General features: G+C 39.5%; 1 protein-coding gene across 4 annotated transcripts in view; it reads left to right on the top strand.

Annotated features, from left to right (window-relative positions):
- The window catches only part of ksr2 (kinase suppressor of ras 2), a 94355-nt gene extending 78448 nt beyond the window's left edge, over nt 1-15907 (top strand). For 3 of the 4 annotated variants that reach the window (XM_031849587.1, XM_031849585.1, XM_031849584.1), the window contains one exon: nt 641-4379. In XM_031849587.1, the coding sequence (XP_031705447.1) occupies nt 641-787 (147 nt within the window). In that variant the 3' untranslated portion in view covers nt 788-4379. Of the gene's footprint in view, nt 1-640; nt 4380-12569 lie in introns of those variants that run through there. The other variant, XM_031849586.1, reaches the window with a different exon arrangement.
- The last annotated feature ends 563 nt before the right edge of the window (nt 15908-16470 follow it).

Below are 16470 nucleotides of genomic sequence, written 5' to 3'. Positions count from 1 at the left end.
TTAACAAAGCGTGTTAGGTCAGAGTTGGTTCAGACCAGGGGCTTTTCAGTCACTCTGTGGGCCCTCATTGGGGAAAGTCTTGACAACTGCACCTGTCCCCCCGGGGGGGTATTGGCCTTTCCTGTCTTTGCGACGGCAGTGCAGTATGGTATCAGTCCTTGGTATACACCTCTGCTCCTCTCCTCTCTCCTTGAAAAACTTCCAGCTTCCGTTTGAACAGATCTGGTTTACGTGCAAAGCAGCATGCTGAGTCTCTAAGTGACTGCAAAGTGTTGCTGACATTAGCTGGCACGTCTTTACAAATCACACACGGCTGAGGCTGTGATGAGTCAAAAACTTTGGTTTAGTTCCTCTAATTTTAGGGACTAAAGATATTTTTGACTGTGTTGGTGAACAATGACTCACTTCCAGGTGTTTTCAGAACACCAGCATGAACCTGTCTCGTCACCTAATGCAGTATCTTTGTGTCATATCTCTCCTTGCACAACTTCACAGTTTAAGAAACTCTGTTTTGGACTAAATACATATTTTAGGAGAGTAGATTTTGGCTAAGTAAATACAGGGACTCTTGTTTGCACATTTGTTCTTTCAGTATTTACTCAAAAGCTAAAAGCCCTCATTCCCCATGTATCTTTTCCAGGACATTCTGCTTCTGTGCTGGGCGTACAAGCAGGAAGAGCGGCCCAGCTTCTCCAAGCTGGTCGATTTACTGGAAAAGTTGCCAAAACGGAATCGTCGCCTTTCCCACCCAGGGCACTTCTGGAAGTCAGCTGAGTATGTCAAATGAGTTAGGGACACAACAACAGCAAACAATCAGCAACTTTAGAAAGAAAAAAAATTAAAAAATAAACAGCCGCCATAAATCTACATAAATAACCCACCTCCTTAAAGAATGCACTGAATCCAAAAGCCAGCCCAGTGATGAAAACTGCCCGCGCTGTGTGTATTTTCATGGATTGTTGGCATGTGTGTGTACAGATAAGTTGACTGTCCAGCTTCTCGAAGCAGTCGGGACTCATATTTTCTTTGGTTTGATTTAAACCATACTGGATATTTTTCCTTTATCTTTGTTTTTTGTCTTTTACTATTGACTCGATCCCTTCATAATATTTGATTTATTTCCTGGATGTATCTTGCTTGTAACTTTTGACTGATCACATCATTCTGGACTTTAAAAAAAAACAACATATGTTTGAGAACAAGTGTAGATTTGTTTCCCCCCCTCATGTCTTATTCTTTTTTGTTTTGAATGAATGTCACTGTTGTACATCGCACATTGTATATTTTCATAGCATTGTCTTGCCATTCCTTATGTCTGTCAACTGTGTAGACCATTTTGTCAGTGTTACCTCATGGTCTCTCATCTGTGGATGTCTGTACAAAAGCTTTATTTAACTTTAAGAAAAATGTCCTCTTATTTACACCGTACCATTTGAATGTGAAGAAGCCAGCGTCCCTGTTTGTGTGGGGATGTGTTGGCACCGTTCTTTGATGGGAGAATGTTCTCTGATCAGCCTGTGCTTTGAATATTGCCTGTGAACATAAGTGGGACGTTTGAACAATAACCTTTGGTGGGGGGGGGGGGTTGCCGCTGGTCAGACCAGGACTCCCTCACACTTGAAGCTGTTCTGTGAAATCGCTGACACTTGAAATGTATATCGTCAACTGTTGGAGAACTAATTACCCTTCAGAAATGCTGTCACTGAGCCCCCATTTACCAGAATTAAATGTAGAATATTTTATTTAAATAGCTAACAATAGATACAGAATATAACGGAGACAGATACAAATCTAAAGCTTGCAACTGTATAGTCAGTAATTTCAGTTGTTTTATTCAATCCACATATGAACTGCCATGTTAGCTTTTTTGAGAAGTGTGTGATGCTGTTTTATAAAATAGTTTGGAAACCTAAATGGATCAATGTCCTGTTGCTAATGGGCCTGGGTCTGAGGACAGGAGTGATTTGGATGCACACAGGAAAATGATGCGACTGTTAGACGCGTAAAGGGAAAGCACACAACCTTTAAAGAGGCAACACAAAAGCTCTGAGAAGTCAAAGTATAGAGTTTATAACTCGTTAAAATGTGTTCGGAGTTGCTAAAAAGCAGTGTTGTAGTCACTTTGATTTTAAATTCCTCTTGTCTCAACTTGACATTTTTTTCAAAAAAATCATTTATTTTCCTTTACTTTCATTCTGTGCATTTTTGGGAATTGGTAAACTCATAAACAACACATTACGAGTTAGACTTGGACCTTTTTAAATACAGCATGCCAGAAATGTATAAACTCTTCCAAATCAATCTCTTCCAACCATTGGTAAATTACTTCAATTGATAATTTCAATATATTTGTTAGTTAATATGTTAATTTCCCAGCTGTTTAAAGGTGTCGTCTGACTGAATGCAAAGTGAATTTTAGAGGCAGCTTGAGAGCCAATTGGAAGGACGGAATAGGATGCAAACAGATGCAAACAGATGCTGGATTCACTCAAGATGGAGCTAATTCAATCAAGACTATGTCACTAACATGTGACAGTTCTGACATAATGCTGAAGGTAGAACTACTCCAACTACCACTCTGTTTAACATTTCGCTAAAATGCTAAGCTATTGTTAGAGATGGGGAAGAAGTCAGTGAATTGGCTCAGGGATGTCAGTTACACAGCAATATTTATCTAAAGTTTGCTACTATTAGCCGCCGAAAGTAAGTAAGAATACAAATTTGTATTCGTGGAAGATTCTGTTAATACACACACACACACACACACACACACACACACACAATCTACGCATGTTGTTAGCTAGCTAAAGCTGTATACGAAAGAAGTGCGGCGAAAAAACGCGTTTTGTTGAGTCTGAACAGACAAAAACAGACCATGTCATGCAGGGGATGACAATAAGTAATTTCCTGTCACATGGGTAATCAAAGGGAAATTGAATTCACTGTTTATGGAGGTTGTACAGGCCCCCTGTGAAACGTTGTAACATTTTTACGTATTATTTGAACAAAAACAGACTTTATCTAGTTTCTGCATTAACTAGGCCAGTCCTTTTTTGCATTTCCCCCTTTATTTGACAGAGGAACGTGTATAAATGTGGGAGAGATGGTTATTGTGTGCTGTAACCATCCGCTAGCAAGGCGCTCCATATAGGCTACTTTTGACTACAACACTGCTGAAAAATAGTGACTGTGGAAGACGAAATTTAAAAACTTTTCTTTCTTTTTTTTAAGTAACAAGTAAGTAACTAAAATCTGGCTGAACTTCCCTTTAACATATCAGAAAAGACATATCAGGATGCTGAAGACTACCCCGGGCCATTTTTCTACTTCATACTGTATATCACAATATATTTTAATCGTGTGTTTTAGAGATATAGCAAATCAGAGTCGTATCATCATGAATTGGAAGCTGTGGCGTCATTCGAGCTGTATACTGCTTTTGATTCTCTCTAGCCACGTGGACTAGATAGAGACAATCCAATCACGTTAAATAGCCATTTTCCACCTCATTATATACACATCTGCCAGTGTTGGAAAATGCATACAAACAATCTGCTGCTGTTTTTTGGAGTCTGTCTGTCTATTTTGGAATTGCTGGGATTCAAATATTGTAAGTGGGTCATTTATATTTGTACTGTTTATAACTTTCAAGTGCATGAGATGGACTATCGAAGATTGATTCTTGTTATGAAAAAAATAATCCTTCTACACTATATATATAAATATATATATAAATATATATATATTACAAAAAAGTTATGTGAGCATTTTTCTGATGAACTGTTGTCTATTGAGCAGTTTGATCTCAATACCTAATGAAGTTTTACGTCAGGCTTTGCAGAACTTTTCAACAGCTTTGTTTGAGAGAATGATTGTTTCGAGATATTTATAGATCATATAAGTGATTAGACTAGCATCTAAATAAAAAAATAAAAAGAGTTGCGACCTGTGCACATGCTAGAGTTGACAACAACCTGACTGGACAACAATCAAAGATCTAACATTAGTGCCAAGTGTACATACAACAGATTGTAGACTATGTTTTATCGTCACTTGCCATAATATCAATATTCCTTGTGAATTTTTTGACTTCCTTTTTTTTGAATGTACAAATTGTGTTGTGTTTTTTTTGTTGTTTCTGTTTTCTGTTCATTTGAATTTATTTTCCTCCATTTCCTTCTAATTGCATAAGCATTGATGCCATGTTGTTTCTTTTCCTTGATTCCGTCCTTGTATTGTAGATGATAGCTCCAAAAAGCTTGTATTTAATGATGCCTTATGGTCCATGGCTTAGTGATGAGTAGGTTTTGATCACAAGCTCTTTTATTTGCACTCATCCTTTACAAAGTGTATAACAATAAAAAGATGTTTTCATTTTGGACGTTTTCTGTTTCTTTTATGTCATCTTTTATCTTAGTCAACCCTTATCCATGTTTTACTTTGGTTTTTTACTACGTCTTTGAGGAGCAAATGTAGTGTTGAGTCGGTGCCGATTAACAAATTCATTGTTCCAAGTATTATGTGATCTCTGTTCCCATTTTATAAAATTCCAACATTTTATTCTTGTACTCAAGTCACTGCGCAAAGAAATTGTCCAGCACACAACCACCGTAAAACCACAAATCTTTAGAGATAAAGAGATATAAAGTGTCTATTGTTTTACTTCAGAGGTGCTGGAGGGCAGATTTTGTTGCCTTTAGACAGAGCCAGGAGAAGCTCCCTGTCTTTATGCTAAGCTAAGCTAACTGGCTGCTGGCTGTAGCCTCATATTTCCGGAGGGATATCAATGTTCTCACTTAACTCTCAGCAAGAAAGCAAATACGCATATTTCCCAAAATGTTGAAGCATTCTTTTAAACTAATCTTGCACCTGAATCCACTTCTCTCCTGTCAGTCCGTAGACTCTTAAGCACTGCATGGCTAAAAGTACTGCTTCCACTTGCTGCTTGTGCAGCAAGCAGGCACTCTGCAGTTCTCTTTGAGTGAAGAAAAGTGACCTGAAAAGACTAATTTACTTTATGTTAGCTGAGATATATTACGAGCTGTCCTCACCATGAGAAACACTAACAATTTCTGTGGTAGATCAATAGTGTGTTCTCGTAGCAGGAAACAGAAAATCAGAGAGAAAATTGGTTTGAACTGGTTTCCCTCGATGGGCGCCTCTGATCAAGCTGTTGTGTTAAGGTCGACGCCTTTATTTGAAGTTAACTGGTTAATTTATTTCTCCTCTTATTTCCTGAGTTTCTGCTTCCTTGACATCCATGAACTGAGCTTAGCTGGGTTCATCATTCAGACGAACATCAACCTGCAGGCAGAACATTGCAAAGACAACCATGAGTTTATCTTACTGAAAGCAGGACATAAGTACAATTCCCCTGAAACCAAACGATCCCTTCAGATAATGCACAGTATAAACATATTTAGTCTGGTAGAGCTTGTTGCCTTTGACTCAATCCTCCACACCTTGGCTTCTCCCGGGGCTCCAAACTGATTCCTCTTTAAATACATAACAGCAATATGAAATTTAAAAGTACAAATTACACATTATACGTGTTTAATCAGAACAGAACCAACAGAAATATCTGGTATTATATCATATATACAACATTTTATAATAATACTTCTTTGCCATTTGCCTCTTTGGTTAAGAGGATAGCTTTTTGGTGCTGAGGGGTGATCCAAAAACAAAAAGCACAACTGAGAAAAGTGATCTCCGAGACCCACCAGTTATTTTTAATTAACACCAGACATTGACATACCTGGATATTATCTGGAGAATAAAAATAGTTTGTTAAAGGGTAACTTGGGTATCTTTGAGCCTTGAGCCTATTACCTAATGCTTTTTGTGTGGGAACAACAATTTTTGAAATCCGTCCAGTCCTGAGGGAGAACGCTGCAAATGGCAGTCGCTAAATGGGCAGGGACAATTGGGCACCGTCTATGTGCCAGCGAAAGGTAAAGAAAAGCGTTTTTTCCATAATGTTGTCAGACACTTAGAACAACAATCTGAGCCTGTCGGCGGCTAAAACAAGCACTTTTCTTCGACGTACATTGAGTACGGAATTCCCCCGTACAATCACATTACAGCCCGTTTAGCGGCTGCTGTCTGCAGCGTTCTAACTCAATACCGGACCAATTTTAAAAAATGTTGTCACCACACAAAAAACATGTGGAAATAGGGTCCAGGTTGAAAGATACCGAAGTTACCCATAAATGCAAGGTGTAAATTAACACAGAACACATTGCAATCAGCAGAATCATTTTTGTTCCCTCTTGTAGCTGGTGCACCTTGCAATTCTGCAACCAATCATTGTGTTTTTACACTCACACAGAAACAGTTTAGCCTGTCTTTGAGATTAAGCAGATCAAAACTGTATTTTTCTCAAAATGATGTTCTTGGTTATTCCCAAAATACTAGTCTTTCCAACTTCCCCTAATGAAAGATTAAGAAATTTTCCGAAATTATAGTATAACCTTATTAGTAACAGTAAATTTCAAAACAGTAAATGTTTTGAATGGTTTTTTCCCCCCATATTTGGGGCACCTCTATGGATGGATGGGGCCCCCAGCATTCGCCTGTACCGCTTATGCCCTGGTGACCAGAGAGCGAGATCTGGTTTGTGATAGGATCTCAGCCAGGTGTAAAACCCTGCACTTAGAAAAGAAATAAAAGAGGCTATGTTCATGTTTAGTTGTAAACAATAGTCAGGTGCCGACGTTGTGACAAGGTTTTCTTGCTGTAATCATTAAGTTCTCAATGCAGGGTGGACATCAGCAAAGCTCAAACAGGACAAATCTCTAGATCTGGTGTATTCCTGTCTTTCATTTGTCTCAACTCCTCTGTGAACGAGCCGGTATAGGGACGACAGCGTGTGCATGCTTGTGTGTGTGTTTGTGCGACGTACAATCTCAGATCTGCACTGAAAAAAGTGAGTTAGTGAGGGCATGAAGCGGGAAAATGGAAAGATAAATAAATAGATGGATGGATAAGAGTTCTACCCATCCGCACAGTCTCCTCTACCTCCACCTCTGAAGTCCAGCCTCGGCCAGCGAAGCGTAGAAAATCCACATCACCCAATCTCAGGGAGTCTGAAACCTATCGGAGCGTGAATGTTTGGTTTCTGTCGGGTTTCTTAAAAGTGTGAAAACCTGATAAGGCTCAGTGCATTTCTTGTTAAAGCATATGCCGGCGCAAAGAACGAAAATAGAAACAATTGGGATTCAAGAGACAAAACAGAAATTACATTTACAGGCTGAGTTTATAATGGTTAATGAAATTAATTTGAGTCATAAAATAATCACAAAATGAATATAATAAAATGTAAATGTTGACGTATGAATATGAAATCAGCGTAACTCCCGAAGATATCCAAAGATTTGTTGTCTCAACAGCGTCACAAACTGAGACTCGGGCTCATGAACAAACTGAGAGATGATTAAGCTCTATTTACAGTTACAGCTGTAATTGGAAGTGAAATGAAATGAAAATAAATTGAACTAGAAAGTTAAAAAGTACGAGTTGAAATATATTCATCTATGAGGATCACAGAGAGAACAATACAATTCATTCAGACTATATTTCTTTGTTTGTCACCTTTTAGTTATTTTTGTTCTCTTTGTGATATTTTATTCATCTTCACCATTTGTCATTTAATTCATTTTTTTATTGTTGTTCCATCTGACCTGAAAGGAAATATGAAAGCGACAAGGCTGCCGGTAAGGAAACTTCATTTCTGAATGCTGTTTATTTCATATGAGACAGACCAACTGTAGGAAATGGTCCTCATGGCAGCACAACACAAAAACAGAAAAGAAAAAACATTTAGAGAACACATTCAGCTGTTAGGACATACATTTGTATTATTCTACGTATTTGTAGCAGAAGGTAAACTGCTGAAATGTTTCAGCTCACTAAAACATCAGTTGTAAATGTTCGTATTTCGGATCAACCATTCAAAAAGTCGTTAGAGGCATAGATGGGAAATCTGCTGCCAGCAGTGGCCTCAGTTGACCAGAATGCATTGGTCCCACTAGCTATGTTGTTATTTTAAAGGAGAGACACAGGATGCTTTTTACGAGAACTGGACACCATGTTCCACGATGGCACCTTTTCATTCAAATGAAAGTTGCTTAATTGGTGTGTGAACAGGTTGCCTTTCTCCCTTTTCACTGCCCTCTTCCCCAACATTGAGTGTTTTAGTGTCCGCTTGATGATTCATGTCAGTCAAATGTTTCAGTTTATGTGACACATTATCAACTAAGGGGTATAAAAGACTCAAGTCTGCTTTGTTTGTTTGTCCCATAGTATATATATATATATATATGTTTTTTAGCTGCTCAAAAGCTCAATCAAGTAAAGAATTAACAGGTGTGTCTAATATCTCCTCTTGTGTGGGCTGATTAGTGTAGGAGCAAAGGTAAGTCAGTTCAGCAGTAAATTATATGTGCTGTGTTCATTGTATATGTAATGGTTGCCGTAGATTAATTATGATGTCAGTAATAACAGAGAAACCTTGTATTAGTGCTAATTTCATTATGTTGTATGATTTAGAAGCCTGCTCTGTTCTGCTCACCCTGTGCTTACCTGGGCGGGTGGTAGGTTCCAGTAATGAGGCTGAGACGTGAAAAGCCATTAATAGGAGTGAGAGTCGGTAGCTCGCTGTGAGACTGCAGCTTTCTTTAGTTCAGTGTTCATTTTCTTCACTTTAATTGTGTTTGATGTCCTGGGTTTCATTTTTGTCCTTGTTTCAGTAAACCTTCTGTAATAAGTTTTCACTTTTGTTTGCACTACTCCTGCTTATCAACCTGATCCTCCAACATCCCTTTTTAAAGTTTTTCCGCATGCCAAAACACTTCATCTGCATTTAGCATGGGTCGGCGGCACACCGTGCATTAGCTAGAAACATCTTTTTTTACTTGTTTGCTCATCATATAGACTCTACATTGAGAAGATCTCATCAAAACAATCCAAACAGAAACACCTTTCGTAATACAGAAAGTCATAGTCTGCATACTTTCTTCATCGTTTCAATAAGAACATCCTGACAACAGTCACAGATATATTTTGCACCATTTTGACACTTATGACACACACGACATATTTTGCTGTGTAACTGACATCTCACCAGGGAACTAACTCAAAATGTGTTCAGTGTTCAGACAGAAAGCAAAGTAACTATTTTACCGCATGCTGTTGAATTATTACCTCATTAAACCTTGTGAACATGAGTTAACTGTCTCAATCGCTAGTTTCAAGTCTTCAATACAGCATGATGTTCATTTTGTAAAGTTTAGTTTCTTTTAGAGTAAAATAGACATTAAAGCAGGGTATGCTTTAGGGCGGGGCTACCTGGGGATTGACAGGTCGCTACCAAGGAGAAGTCCTCTCTGGGAGTTGTCGGTGTTTTCAGCTTAGAATTTTACCCCGTTTACAATGTGATTTCTATTCATTAAGGTTAATTGTAACATTTTGGTCTTTTCAAAATGAACGTCCGTCTTCACAGGAAGTTAAGCCAACAAAATCACAGAGTACTGCATACTGTATATAATAATGTATGCTCAAGCAAGATGTATCACATGACTGATGGCCGGGCCGGTGTCAAGGCGCCCCGCTAGCTAGCAGCTCCGTCACATCTCCGAAAACGCTGCAAGACATTTCCAAACAGCCGCTATTTGGATAGGTTTCTCTTCAAAAAACATATTAAAACTTAATAAAGGAAGATAACAGCTTTTAGCCGGGCCCTTGGCACTCAGATGCATTTCGGGGCAGTTGAGTACTTGCAGCTAGCTCACCTTTCATACTCAGAAATTCTTGCTAATGTAGTCTACATCTGGGCCTTTCTCGCAAGCACAAAATCCAAATGCTATGCAATTTCAACACACCATACTCAATGTTAACCCATATTTAATACAAATAGTATGCTAGCCTAGCCATAGCCTTTGCTTTAGTAATATTAGATAGTGGTGAACTTTTAGTTGCAGTACTGTGTTTGGCCACTGGGACAGAATGTTAGCGAGGCCAACCAGGGGTCCTGATACACCCATTGATGTGACTCACATTTGATCTGTCATGCTCTTGCTGTGCTATGTTCGTTGTTCTCTCCACCTACATGTCCTGTAACGGTGTGCAACCAGTTCTTCACAAGATTTTTTATTAGGTATTTTGGGAAATGTAGGAAATCACTAAGTGATGTAGAAGTACGCAAGACAGCTAAAAAACAAATCGAATCATATCAGTGAATAACTCCTAGTGTACGTCAAACATCACACATTGCAGACGTAAGAATCTCAGGGGAGTTTCTCCTTCCTCTAGGACCTCGATTAGATCAATGAGGCAAATTAGATCAAGCCAGTGTTCACCTTCACAAACATGATGCAGGTCTGCAAAAGCGCACGCTGTATATGTCTTTGAAAATATCCAATTTAGAGTAGCAGATTAGCTCTGCCACATAGCCTCTGAGGACTGTGGGGTTCTTTTTATTCATTTAAAAACACCCACGTGGCTTATTATGCTGGAGATGTATTTCATTAAACCAGGGGCTTGGAGGACAGACAGAGAAAGAGAGAGAAAGAGAGATCATAAGCACCCCAAAGTGTGCCATATAAAAGGGATGTCCTACAGGTTAAGCTTTACTGAGCCAAAAGCTGTGCCAGTAAGGAAAGGCTCATTAAACCGGGAGACTAAGAAACATGCTGGCAACACCTGTATGTACATCGCAATAAATCCCACGCAGCTGTTGGCCTGATTCGGTGAGCAAATAAATGTAACACTAATGCCAGAAATACTCTCGCTATGAAATCATGTGGAAATGTCTTACTGAGTGAATAATTACAACCAGCGAGGCAGCCTGTCTGACATATTAAGGGGAAGAAGTTTTTGGCGGTCAAACTGTGCTGATTTCACTTCATGCTCAAGAGCCTGAGAGTGGTTGACTGTCTGACAACCACTTAGCAAACCCACACTGGTTTGAACTGTACGTCCCAAAAATAAACCTTACATAATGCAAGAGGATGGAGGATGTGACCCTGTCTTCCCCTCCAGCAGGCCCTATGCTGGCCCATCTGGCAGATAATGTGTAGCAACAGTGCCATTCAAACTCGCCGAGATCCATTGTGGTGTTCCTGGATGCAAAGAACGTGGTCTGCACCATGTGACAATAGATACTGTAGGCCTTTTCAAAGCCATTCTAGATCTTGAATGTGTCATAGTCATATATGCAATTGAGTTTTCCTGTGGTGTGTGACTTAGTGCTGCAGGGGTCTATGTTCCGATATGGCTACGTTCAGTCAACGGGCAAATACAATTTATTTTTAGAGTAAAAGTTCCCATCGGAAAAAAAAATTCTTGTTTTTAGTTTATTAAGAGTATTAAGAACTTGTCAGGGCTTCACGTCAGCAAACATTACAAACATACACAAAAGTCATATAATCAACAAAAGTTAAAAAAACAACAAAAAGCAAAAAGCAAACAAAGTATGGGCAACATAAATCAGGCAGAAACATAAAATAGATAAAATAATGTAAAGCATGTGTGTGCATGTTTGCATGTGTGTGTGTGTGTGTGTGTGCGCACTGTACAAAAGCACACTTGTGTTCATTCCTTACGAGAGAGTAGGGTCAATTATAGTCGGATATGATCAGGACGGATAGCTTGGTTCCCCATTTATTGAAATGAGAAGATGAGCACATGGAAACAAATCCGTCTACCAGCACCTGTAAAACTCACTAATCAACAAGTCACACCTGGTGTGTCTCTTCAGCACCACAAAGTTGCCAGGCAACCAGCGGTGTCGCCAGGAGGTTGCTGTGCCTGGCAGCTTTGACTGACAGTGACGACAACAAAGGCAAACATCAGTTTCGCAGTAATTGTTTGCCAAACAACTGTGTTTTTTCTAAACCAAACCAAGTAGGTGTGTTGCCTAAATCGAACAAAGTAGTTTTGTAGCATTTTTTTTTTTTGACAACAGTAACCACGTGTCTCAAACTGTCTAAAACAGCAACGGTAATAATGCAGAAAATACCAATAAATCCCTCAAAACGCAACTGAGAGTGCAGTTTAGTTGTATGGGAACTTCATTTAGTAGGAGACGGTTGGATTTGGATCCGCTCCAATATTTAATGGGTTCTTCCTTGTCCCATGCTACACCCTTACACCAAGTGTCATGAAGATCGAGCCAGTAGTCTTCGTGTAATCCTGCTGACATCAGACAAACATAACCTTCTTGGCGACGGAAACTATGACAGAAAATGTTGACGGATCGAATTGCTTATTTTTTTTGTAATCCATCACGACAGTTTCACAACATCTTCCACTCACAGTGCAGAGCATATTAATGCATTCATTTCCAGACTCTCCTTTCTCATCACTGCTGCTCGTTTCATTCTTGGATTGGCAAAATTAAAAGAACACCTGAAATACCATTTCCGGTATGTGTGTTTAGTCTGTGCTCCGCATTGTCAGCCGTCGGAACATAGCCTGTTAACAGTGTGGTTTCCTGCAGGGCCGTGTGTCAAGACGGCTTCCAATTTAATGTTGTTTCTGTTTTCCTTCCCTCCCCCTTCCTGCTCCAGGCTGTAACGGAGGCATCGATGGGACTACTGTGTCTTTGCGTGAAGCTCGTCCTCAGCTCAGCTCACATCTGCTCCACCGCCCGCCCGCCCGCCCACCCACCCTCTCTTGCCCCACCCTGCTTCCACAACCCCCACCTTTCCTGCTCTTCCTTCTCGTTCCAGCTCTGACACATACATGTTTCCCCTAAAGCCCGGTTGGACCCTTTAGTGGTCGGTATTGGCCCACTTTGCCAGAGTGGGTGACAAACACACCGCAGACTTTGAAACAGAGAGGCCTTTCTCCGCTCTATGCCTGAAGCCCTTCCCCAAAAACGACACCCTAGTCTTTCTGTTGAATAATTTCAACATGCATTCAGCACCATTCATGCCATGCTGCAAGTCATCTTAAGCTGCAAGTGTGTTTTTTAATACCATGGTTGTGCAACATATCATTCTCCGCTTTTTAAGGGAGCCCCTGAGAGAAATTTTCACAACAGCTTAGAAACTGTTAATACAACATCGGGAGTGTGCAAATTATGCAAAGGAGTCATTTAGCACATTTTGAAGTCATGAAGTTAATTTGGTCGCCTCATTTCTCCACAAGGTTGACTTATGATGATTTGAGGAGAAAACTCGTATTAGGTTCTGTCACAATGCATTTGGAATATTGACGTTATCCACATTTTATTTTTACAGGTTTTATCGGCCTGAGAAGTAGGGAACTTTCTTTCAACCCTGAGAGCAACATTTTATTTTTTAGTTCATTCAAAATAGTAAAAGTCGCCAAATATGGAGATTCATTGTTTTTGCATTGGACAGCAAAGCATGGCCACTGTGCTTCAACTTTTGTATTTCTGTGATAGCTGTACCACTGCTCTGCTTTTTGTTCTGTCTTTCTTTCCTTTTTTTTGTGTGTGTGCATGGAACCAAAAAAAATAGTCCCACACATGTAACCCTGCCTCCTAGAAATTCCGATAATGTACAGCTCATTTTCAACAGTAGTTTGGACACATAGTTAGGCAAACTGCACCTAGTGATTTTAATGAACGTTTTGGCACCTTTGCAATTCAGTATCTGCTCGTATCAACAAGCATAACATTTATGGTTATGTTAAGCAGAACTCTATCAAGGTTAGGCAAAGACTGTGGTCTTAGTATTGGTCTGAGTATTGAATACTCCAAAGTGACTCGAAACACGAAGAACGAAAAAAGTAAATCCTTCCTTAACCTTTAACCAAAGTGCTTTTGTTGCCTAAACCTCACCACAAGCGGGACTCAAGACGCAAACTCCGGCATCACAATTCTGCACTCTGTATGCCAACAATCAACCGTGATGCACCTGCCTACGACTTCTGCGTGGTAGAAAAATGTAGCTCTTCATTGGCGTAAATTAACATTGCCTGTGAACACAATCCAGACAAGGCGGCGTTTACGTTTCATACATAGACTGTATTAAGAAGTGGACGTAGTCACGGTGATACATTGGTTTGTGGACGAATGTTTTGAAACCTAGAGTTTGGCTGACGCCATCTTGGTTTTTGGCCGTCGGCTTCTTTGATTTTTCGAGTTCAGTAGAACCGAAGGCTGAAAAATAAATTTTACCCGACCTTTCAACGACTGTAAACACACTTGTGAAAGGTTTAAAGTTGTAAGACGAAAACAGGGACAACTCCGAGACCAGACAATGCTGTGGTGGCAACCTGTCAATAACAGGGTAGCCACCTCCTAAAGCATACTCTGCATTATGGTCTATTTCACTCTAAATTAAACTATAATTTACTAAATGTACATCATGCTGTATTAAAGAAGACTTGGAACTAGTGATTGATTGGTTTCACACGACAACATAATTGGGAAAAGGAGCTAATAGTACATAAAAGTAATTTCTAGAGGGCAGGGTTAACGAGACCCAAAACTATGAAAGTTGTGCAATTGTGAATGCTTCGCATCCAGCACAGACTTCTACTGGTGGCCGCTAAGCAGCTGTGTCTGTGCAGTCAGGAGGTTAAGTGCCTTGTTCATGGGCACTTCAGCAGCAGCCGTTATTGAAGACAAAGGGATTCTTTACTTTTGTCATTTGATTTGATTTTTTTCTTTTTCTGAATGCAAACACATTGTTCTGCTTCCACAATGCTCCCAATTGATACAAGAAAAACCAACACTTTTGTGTTGCACACTGAAAGTCAGTCAATGATTTTGTTTTTCTTGCAAAGACAAATAGTTTGACTGAAACAAAGTCGTTTATCTCTCGTCTCAGCGGCACAAGCTCAAGCAAGTCACCGCTTGTGAGAAAAGATGGAGTATCAAATGCTGGTGGAGGAAGTAAAACCTCCCAATGAGAACATCACAGTTAAATTGATTCTATTACATGCTCTGCTAACTTAGAAATCTGCACAGCAATGTATTTGTCTGGAATGGCAAATTATTCTCCTCCCAGTGAGTGAGGAAGATGAAATGAATTCCCAAAACCCTGTACCCGCCAGACGAATGTTTAAATATCTCCATTGATATCCACATCCAGTGGAGTGAATGTGACTTCTTTTTTTTTTTCTCTGAGGAATTTGCTTCCAAAATATTAAATCTCCAGGTAACGAGAGATTTCTATGTGAATCACAGTGTGCATGCCGTTTGAGCAAATTACACAGGCACTAAAATACAGATAATTGGAGAGTTTATCTACATGTGTGTTTGTGAGAGACAGTGAGCTAATAGGTTATTCAAACTCTTCCCCCGACGATTAAGTGTCTAATGAACTCAAGGCTATGCAATTAAGATAAAGACAACATACAATTCAATATTTTGAAAATATTTTCTACTAAAGTGGCAATTTGAATTAGACTTAACTGCTCATTCTTGACAGTTTTGAGTATAAAAATAACATTTAAGCGAGTCCTTTTTTTCTCTTTGAATACACCTGCGACTTTTACACAAATTCAAGGCATCTTTTGATTTGTTTAGAAAACACATTTTCCAATAAAACTCTGATGTGATAATCAAGAATCGACATATTCAACCTCCCTGTACATTCATTGGCGGGAGCACTTGAAGCTTCGCTCCTGTAAAGTTGACAACGGTCTTCAAAGAAAATAACTTAATGGCGTTTCAGGGTTGGTCTGCAGCACTCAATTTACAGTCACCACGTATGGTGTATAACAGCTTCACTGTACCCTTTGCAAAATAATTCAATGTAAACATGTCAGTGCATGAACATAGTGAATCGGAAAAGCTCTGGTTTGTCATTGCCCTTCATCCTTTTGTAAGAATGGCTACTCTTACATGCACACAATAATGCAACTATTACCAATAATTGAGTAAAGCAGGAGTCTGAATAAACCATTTGTGTGGTTTCATACTGTGACAGCTCCCTTTAATTAATATTACCATTTTCCTGAGCGATGCCATGTTTTTCATTCTTAAAGGATTGAGGAGGGATTTTCTTTGCCAAATGTTCACTTTGTCTTGCAGCTATTCAATTTAAAAAAAAACTAATTCTGAATTTCTACATGGAAGTAGGTACTTTTTCTTCTCGTATGCCCAATGTTTAAATGCTCCAGGCAGAGCGCAGAAATCAAAACATAGAAGATGTTTACACGGTGTGCTCTGCCTGCAGTTGTACAGACTCCTGCTACGTACTGTCCTGGCTTTAAAACTGCAGCCTGACCACTTAGAAAAACTACAACGCATGCTTCACATGTGTTGTTGGCATGATAAGGATAAGGCTGATGATATTCTATATTTTCCTTCCTGTCCACAAATCCCACTAAAAGGCCGAAGTCAACAATGTGTTTATCCGTCTCTCAGTACGTTCTGGCTTCCTTAACCCCTGTGTGGCCACAAGCCAGCTGGTACCTGCTGAAGACATACATCTTTAAAAACAAGCTATGAATATGTCAACACCAAGGTGTGGCTCACTGATTAGTCTA

This window comes from Anarrhichthys ocellatus, unplaced genomic scaffold, assembly GCF_004355925.1.
Source record: "Anarrhichthys ocellatus isolate YVR2014 unplaced genomic scaffold, GSC_Weel_1.0 scaffold9, whole genome shotgun sequence".
NCBI lineage: Eukaryota > Metazoa > Chordata > Actinopteri > Perciformes > Anarhichadidae > Anarrhichthys > Anarrhichthys ocellatus.
The sequence above is the reverse complement of the archived record's forward strand: the minus strand, read 5'-3'. Positions and strand labels throughout refer to the sequence as shown.